Consider the following 7205-nt stretch of genomic DNA (forward strand, 5'->3'; position numbering starts at 1 on the left):
TGAAGCGTTCAGAGCGCCAGAATCGTGAGAAAGATAGGGGCAGAGGCAAAAGGCACTTTGGATCCTCTGGTTCTACGGGTAGGCCTGTTAAAAAGGTCAAGTTGGATGGGCCAGGTCGAGTTAGAGATCCTGTTGTTGTTGCAAGACCGCAGCCCTGTACTGAATGTGGAAGATCTCATTTGGGCGAGTGTTGGAAAAAGATTGGGGCGTGCTTCAGGTGTGGGTCCTTAGATCATCAGGTAACGAATTGTATTCAGAGGCCCACTAAGATGCAAGTTACAGGACAGTGTCATGTTCAACCAGTGAGAGGTGGTCAGCCACTAAGGGGTCATGGATAGGCCAGAGGAGGAAATGGGTTTGGACATGGTCGCGGAGCACCGGGCAGAGCACTGATAATACTGAGGTGAGACAACCAGCCTTGGTTTATGGTACTCGTCGCTGATGGTGACACCCCTGACGTCGTAACTGGTACGTTCTTTATTTATAAATTGCCATATGTTGCCTTAATTGATGTTGGATCTACGTATTCGTATGTTGTGTGTACTGTGTCCAGGATGTTGAGTATTCAATCTGAGAGCACTGCTAGTGAAATGATGGTGGTAAGTCCACTAGGGCAATCAGTTAGGGTGGATAAGTTATTCAAGGACATGCCTTTGGAAGTTCAAGGGGTCATTTTTTCCTACAAATTTAATGGAACTACCATTCGGGGAGTTTGATATTATTTTTGGCATGGATTGGCTAGTGAAGCATCGTGCGAAGCTGGATTGTGCTACTAAGCGGTTGGTGTTGAGGACTGGGAAGGATGAGGATGTGGCCATAATAGGGGAGCGAAGAGATTGTTTGTCTAATGTGATATCGGCGTTAAGTGTCGAGAAGCTGATTCACAAGGGTTGTGAGGCTTTCCTGGCATATGTTAGCAACTCTAAGACTACAAGTCTTTCTGTTAAGGATATTAGAACTGTTAAGGAGTTTTCAGATGTTTTTCCAAAAGAGCTTCCAGGCTTGCCTCCAGACCCTGAGGTCAAATTCGGAATTGAGCATCTACCAGGAACAACTCCAGTGTCCATCGCCCCATATAGGATGGCATCAAGGGAGCTAGTTGAGTTAAAGGCTCAAATTCAAAAGCTGTTAGACCGAGGGTTCATTCGATCGAGTATGTCTCCATGGGGAGCACCAGTATTATTTGTGAAGAAAAAGGATGGGTCCATGAGCATGTGCATTGACTATCGTCAACTGAATAAGCTGACCATCAAGAATAAGTACCCATTGTCGAGGATTGATGATCTATTTAATCAGTTACGAGGAGCTGCTGTGTTCTCCAAAATAGATCTTCGATCTGGGTACCATCAGCTGAAGGTTAAAGAAGCTGATGTGTATAAGACAGCGTTTAGGACTAGTTATGGCCATTACGATTTCCTAGTGATGCCGTTTGGGTTAACGAATGCAGCAACTGCTTTAATGGACAGGATGAACCCAGTATTTCAACCCTATCTGGATCAGTTTGTAGTAGTGTTTATAGACGATATATTGGTGTATTCGAGAAATGAGGAGGAGCATGATGAACACTTGCAGATTGTCCTTCAAATTTTGAGACAGAAGCAGTTGTACGCAAAATTCAACAAGTGTGAGTTTTGGTTGCAAGAGGTGACATTTTTGGGTCATGTGGTGTCTGCTGAGGGGATTAGAATTGATCATTGGAAAATTGAAGCTGTATTAGGTTGGAAGTCACCAAAAATTGTATCTGAAATTTGAAGTTTCCTGGGTTAGTGGGGTATTACAGACGTTTTGTGGAAGGGTTTTCAGTGGTAGTTACACCTTTGACTAAGTTACTGCGCAAAGGGGTGTCGTTTGTCTGGACCGATAAACAGCAAGAGAGGTTTGAAAAATTGAAGAAATCTTAACTGAAGCTTCTGTTTTGATACAGCTGGAGTCTGGGAAGGAATTTACTGTTTACAGTGATGCATCACACGTTGGATTGGGGTGTGTGTTGATGCAAGAAGGGAAGGTGGTTGCTTATGCGTCGCGGCAGCTTAAACCTCACGAGGCGAATTATCCCACTCATGATTTGGAGTTAGCAGCGGTGGTGTTTGCACTAAAAATTTAGAGGCATTATTTGTATGAGGAAAGAACAATTAGTTATATAAACCATAAAAGCCTCAAGTATCTCCTTACTCAGAAGGAGTTGAACCTTAGGCAACGAAGGTGGATTGAGTTGCTTAAAGATTACAATTGTTCAATTGAGTACCACCCAGGTAGGGCTAATGTGGTAGCTAACGCAATGAGCCATAGAGTTGTCTCTAATTTAAGAGCAATGTTTGCTCATCTTACCCTATTCGATGATGGTAGCTTGTTAGCTGAACTGCAAGTGAGACCGACTTGGACTGATCAAATTAAGGAGAAACAGTTGTTGGATGAATCGCTAGTTTCTCATTTTCAGCAAGTGGAAAAAGGTGAGACGTCAGATTTTGGACTGAATGGGGAAGGGGTGTTATGTTACCGTGGCAGGGTGTGTATACTAAATGATTCTAGTCTAAGGCAGTCCATTCTACGTGAGGAGCATGGTAGTCCTTATGCCATGCATCCTGGTGGGAACCAATTATATCGAGATCTTCGTGAGTTGTATTGGTGGCCTGGGTTAAAATGCGAAGTTACCGATTATGTAAGTAAGTGCTTGACGTGCCAGTAGGTTAAGGCTGAGCATCAGTTACCTTCTGGGTTTCTGCAGCAAGTTAAGATCCCACTCTGGAAGTGGGAGAGGGTGCCCATGGATTTTGTGAGTGGGTTACCCTTGACACCTTCTAAGAAGGATTCGGTTTGGGTGATTGTAGACCAACTGACTAAGTCTGCTCATTTTATACTGGTTCGCACTAATTATTCGTTACAAAAGTTGGCCAAGTTATATGTGGCTGAGATTGTAAGACAGCATGGTGTGCCGGTTTCTATCATATCTAACAGGGATCATAGGTTCACATCTCGGTTCTAGAAAAAATTACACGAGGATTTGGGTACACGACTGGATGTCAGTACTGCGTTACATCCTCAGACAGATGGACAATTTGAAAGAGTAATTCAGACATTGGAAGACATGTTAAGGAGTTGTGTATTGGATTTTAGGGGCAGCTGGGAGGATTATTTGCTGTTGGTGAAATTTGCGTATAACAGCAGCTACCAGTCCAGTATTCGTATGGCATCATACGAAGCATTATATGGTCGTAGGCGTCGTACTCCTACTTGTTGGACTGAACTGGGTGAGCGGTGAATTCTAGGGCCGAAGTTAATTGCTGATACAGAAGATAAGGTAAAACTGATTTAAGATCGGTTGAAAGAAGCGTTTGATAGGCAGAAGTCCTATGCAGACTTAAGACGTAAAGAGATCGAGTATTCTGTGGGGGACTATGTCTTTCTTAAGGTATCAACGTGGAAGAAAATTATAGGGTTTGGACGAAAGGGCCAGCTGAGCCCTAGATTTATTTGGCCTTATCGGATACTTAAGCGTGTGGGATCGGTTGCGTATCAACTTGAGTTGCCTCCGGAGCTGGAAAGAATTCACGATGTATGCTTAGGCAGTACTGTTCTGATCCCCCGCACGTCGTGCCTATTGAGGAAATTGAAGTTAGGCCTGATCTAACTGTGGAGGAGGAACCAGTGCAAATTTTGGAACGTGATATTAAAGTGTTGAGGAAAAAATCTGTTCTGTTGGTCAAGGTGCTTTGGCGCAATCACGGTGTAGAGGAGGCCATGTGGGAACCAGAAGAAGTGATGCGACATCCGTACCCTCATCTTTTTTAATCAAGTAAATTTCGAGGCCAAAATTTCATTAAAGGGGTAGAGTTGTAATGCCCTAAAAATTTAGGGTTTTTAATTTTGCCTGTTTTAGCATAAATTTCCTGTTTGTTTTAAAGATTAGTTGTTTTGGGTATGTTTGGGGGTGTTTGGGAGGTCCTAGGTTCAAGTTCTGGCTTTTGCAACATCTTTGCTTTTGTTTTTAAAAGAACCTAAACACTGGCACTTGGTCCTTATAAGTTAACATGGTTGGTTGATGTCACAAAAAGCCTTGTGGCTTGGTAGCAAGTGGCGTGTGGAACATCTGAGGAGGCATGAGTTCGAATCCCATGGCAAGCAAAGGAGTATTTCTTATTGCTAGAAGGGGGCGGCAAGAGTTTGAAGGGGATTCGGACTCTGCTGTGTGAGAGTTTGAACTGGTCTTGGGAGTAGATCATGGAGAGATAAGGGGAGGATTATGTGGAGGAAATCATGGAGATTATCATGGAATTTCAATTAGGAAGGAGGCTCTAGCTGAATAGGTATGTGTGAGGGGGTAAATTCGGCTAAGGGGTATGGAGAGTGTATTTTTGGCATTTGGGTAGAGAGTAGGTGTCGAACCTTTCTTTTCTTATTATTCTTTTTGCTCTTTTTGGTCACTTTGGATATCACTCTCCTTTGCCGACTTCTTTGTGTGCCTGTCGGGTAGAGCCGAAATCTTTATTTCATTTTGTACCGATTGGTAAGACCTTTTGATTGCTTTCTTGCTTTTCTTTCCGAAGTCCCTAACTAAACACTATCCTAGCTCACATTCAACACTATGTTGAAATCCTCTTCTCCCTCTTCTTACTCTCAAACCTTTTTTCTTTCATCACACCTCTGTACCGTCTCTATCCTTAAAACTTTGGTCGAATACAATTTTCAATTGGGTTGCTTTTGTGAAAGCTGAATACCCCTTCTCTCTGCTGAATCTTTTCTTATCTCTTTTAGTCATCTTTTTAAATCCCTGTAATTACACGGTTAGTTTGATTGAGCAAGTTCGGTGCCTCTCTTCTAGTGGTAAGTATATCGTGTGATGACTGTTAACCGTGTTCTCTTATTATTTTCTCTAGCCGAATATCCCTTTTTCATAATTCTCTGTATTTATCGAGTGGTGACTCCTTTTTCTATGTTGTATGTTCGTGGGGTTCAATTATCACTGAGGAACGAAGGGCGCAGAGCGTTATTGGGCCATCGGAACCCCGTCTTCCAACGCTTGGGTAAGCCAATTACTTCTTATCTTCTTAAGTGTGCTGTATTTAGGGGCAGTAGATTACTTTTAATTAGTTTTATCTGTTAAACGGTCGTGTGTGCAGTTAAGGGCCGAGTTGTGCGAGATCAACCCTAACTAATCTAGACATCGTTAGCCACTTTCTCTTCGATCAAGGTAAGTAGATGAGTTGGTTAAGGGTAGTTGTTGCATTGGAATATAGTGGAGACTAACTAAATGTTAGGTTGATTGTAGGCCTTGGACTCGTAGGGGATTCTGTCAGTTCAGCAAATCAAGGTGTGTAGTCATACACCCAACCTTACTCTGTGTTCAAAGATGAATGTAGGTGTGTAACCGTACACCATTCTATAACTGACCAAAAGCCAAAAGGTGTGTACTCACCCCACTGCGTAGCCACGAATCAGCAGAAGCCGAAAAGCCAAAACTTCGGCATTTGCGATCACACGAGTGTGCGAACGTTCGCAAGGTGAATCGAGCCACAAACTTTGGGCGACAGACTGTAGAGGCCACCGCGAGCGCTCTCGTGAGCTTGGGTCGTCATGGGCTGCTATGGGCCGAAATGGGTTGTGTGGCCCCTCTAGGCTCGAGGGCCCTTGCATAGTAAAATTCACGAAAGATGATAAATGTTGGACTGGGCTATGAAATTCGCATAGCCATGGCTAGATTTAAGCAAAAAGGGGTCACGCGAGTCTGTGGGCCTACTTGGGCCGAGTAATGCGCCTTAGGCCTATTTACATTGTTTTAGCCACACAGGTTGTCTGAGTCGTTCGTGACGACTGTAGACCTTCTGAAGGGTCGTTATCTGTACTGAGATCCTAAAATCAGTTAAATGACCGAAATATCCTTGAGGGGTAAAAATTACTGATTTATCCCTAACTGATGGTATGACCTTTATAATGCTAGCGGTAGGTTATTTAATGTGTGAATGACATTTATATGATTGGTTATGAGTATGATATACTGCATACACATATTATTATGACACGACATCTGCATGGGGTAGTTTATGATTTGGAGGAAGTACTATACTGGTGACTATGTCACATATGCTATTACTGGTGGCTTGCCACACTTACTATTACTGGCAGCTACGCTACGTTATTATTATTACTGGCAGCTCTACTGCGATATTGGTGTGCTGCTTGGGTGGGTCGATTGATATCCCCACTGGTGTGCTGGTTGGTACAGGTGGTGTGCTGGATGGTTATGGGATGGGTTGCATTTTGCACTATATTGTTACTGAATAAGGCTTTGGCCCAGACTTACTGATACTGAATAGGGCTTTGGCCCAGACTGTACTGATGCTGTGTTATTCACTGTTTGTTTGTTATGGGGATTACACACTGAATTTTCATAAACTCACCCTGTTTCTAACTGTGCAGATAATCCCTACGCTTAGATGGTTTGTAGCTGCAAGGGACTCGGAGATTGCCGCCCTACTACTTCTGTTTCTTTTATTTGCAATTAGATTTCGTTTTGGGTTTTAATTTATGTAATAAAGTCGTTGGTGGGTTTTAAGTTTTAATTTGGATTTTGATTTCTTATACTAAACTACTAGTCTAGGAAAACACGAGTTTTCAAAATAGCACGATTTTCTAAAGAACACGAGCTTTCAGCAACAAAGTTTTTAAAGTGTTTCCGCGGTTTAAATTGAAGTAATATACCAAAGGCAAACAAATTGGTAAACGTTTTGATGAGAACTTTTGTTAAATAATAATAAAAGGATTTAGATCCAGTAACAGATTCTTATCGAAAAGATTAATTTTTGAAAAATACTTTGATGTGACACACCAGATTCGGCCATAACGTCTAGGCTGGGTTTGGGGTGTTACAAGTTCCTTGATTAATTGCTATAAATCTTAAAAGGGTGCAAATGAAGACTATATGCGAATGTGATTTGTGTATTTGACTTTGTGAGTTAGTAACTTGTTTATCTTGAATAATCTTTAAACATGTGCATATATGATTAGGTAATTTCGATTATATATTTAATATATGAATATGATGAATTATTTTGATACAGGGGCTTACGTAATCAGGTGTAATTGGCCTTGAAATTATTATTGAAATTAAACTTAGTATTAGGCATGCATGATTATATGTATTCGGCTTCATGGTTAATATATGCATATGAAACTATGCGATTACATATGAGTTTATATGTTAATGGGTA

The 7205-nt window shown here is 41.9% G+C and overlaps 1 protein-coding gene across 1 annotated transcript; it reads left to right on the forward strand.

The window, feature by feature from the left end:
* The first annotated feature begins 690 nt into the window (after positions 1 to 690).
* On the forward strand, positions 691 to 6279 carry LOC128295410 (uncharacterized). The gene is made up of 6 exons (XM_053030972.1): positions 691 to 1176; positions 1297 to 1737; positions 1925 to 1980; positions 3115 to 3255; positions 3564 to 3756; positions 6121 to 6279. Exons 1-6 carry the CDS (start codon positions 691 to 693, stop codon positions 6277 to 6279), a joined length of 1476 nt encoding a protein of 491 aa, XP_052886932.1.
* Positions 6280 to 7205: the final 926 nt, after the last annotated feature.

Source organism: Gossypium arboreum, chromosome 7 (genome assembly GCF_025698485.1).
Source record: "Gossypium arboreum isolate Shixiya-1 chromosome 7, ASM2569848v2, whole genome shotgun sequence".
In the NCBI taxonomy this organism is placed as follows: domain Eukaryota; kingdom Viridiplantae; phylum Streptophyta; class Magnoliopsida; order Malvales; family Malvaceae; genus Gossypium; species Gossypium arboreum.

Coding starts and splice junctions, on each gene's coding strand:
- LOC128295410 (XM_053030972.1), top strand. CDS start 691: ATGGAACTACCATTCGGGGAGTTTGATATTATTTTTGGCATGGATTGG. Junction 1,738..1,924: donor GTTGGAAGTCACCAAAAATT/GTATCTGAAATT, acceptor GTTTTGATACAG/CTGGAGTCTGGGAAGGAATT. Junction 3,256..3,563: donor TGGACTGAACTGGGTGAGCG/GTGAATTCTAGG, acceptor ATGTATGCTTAG/GCAGTACTGTTCTGATCCCC.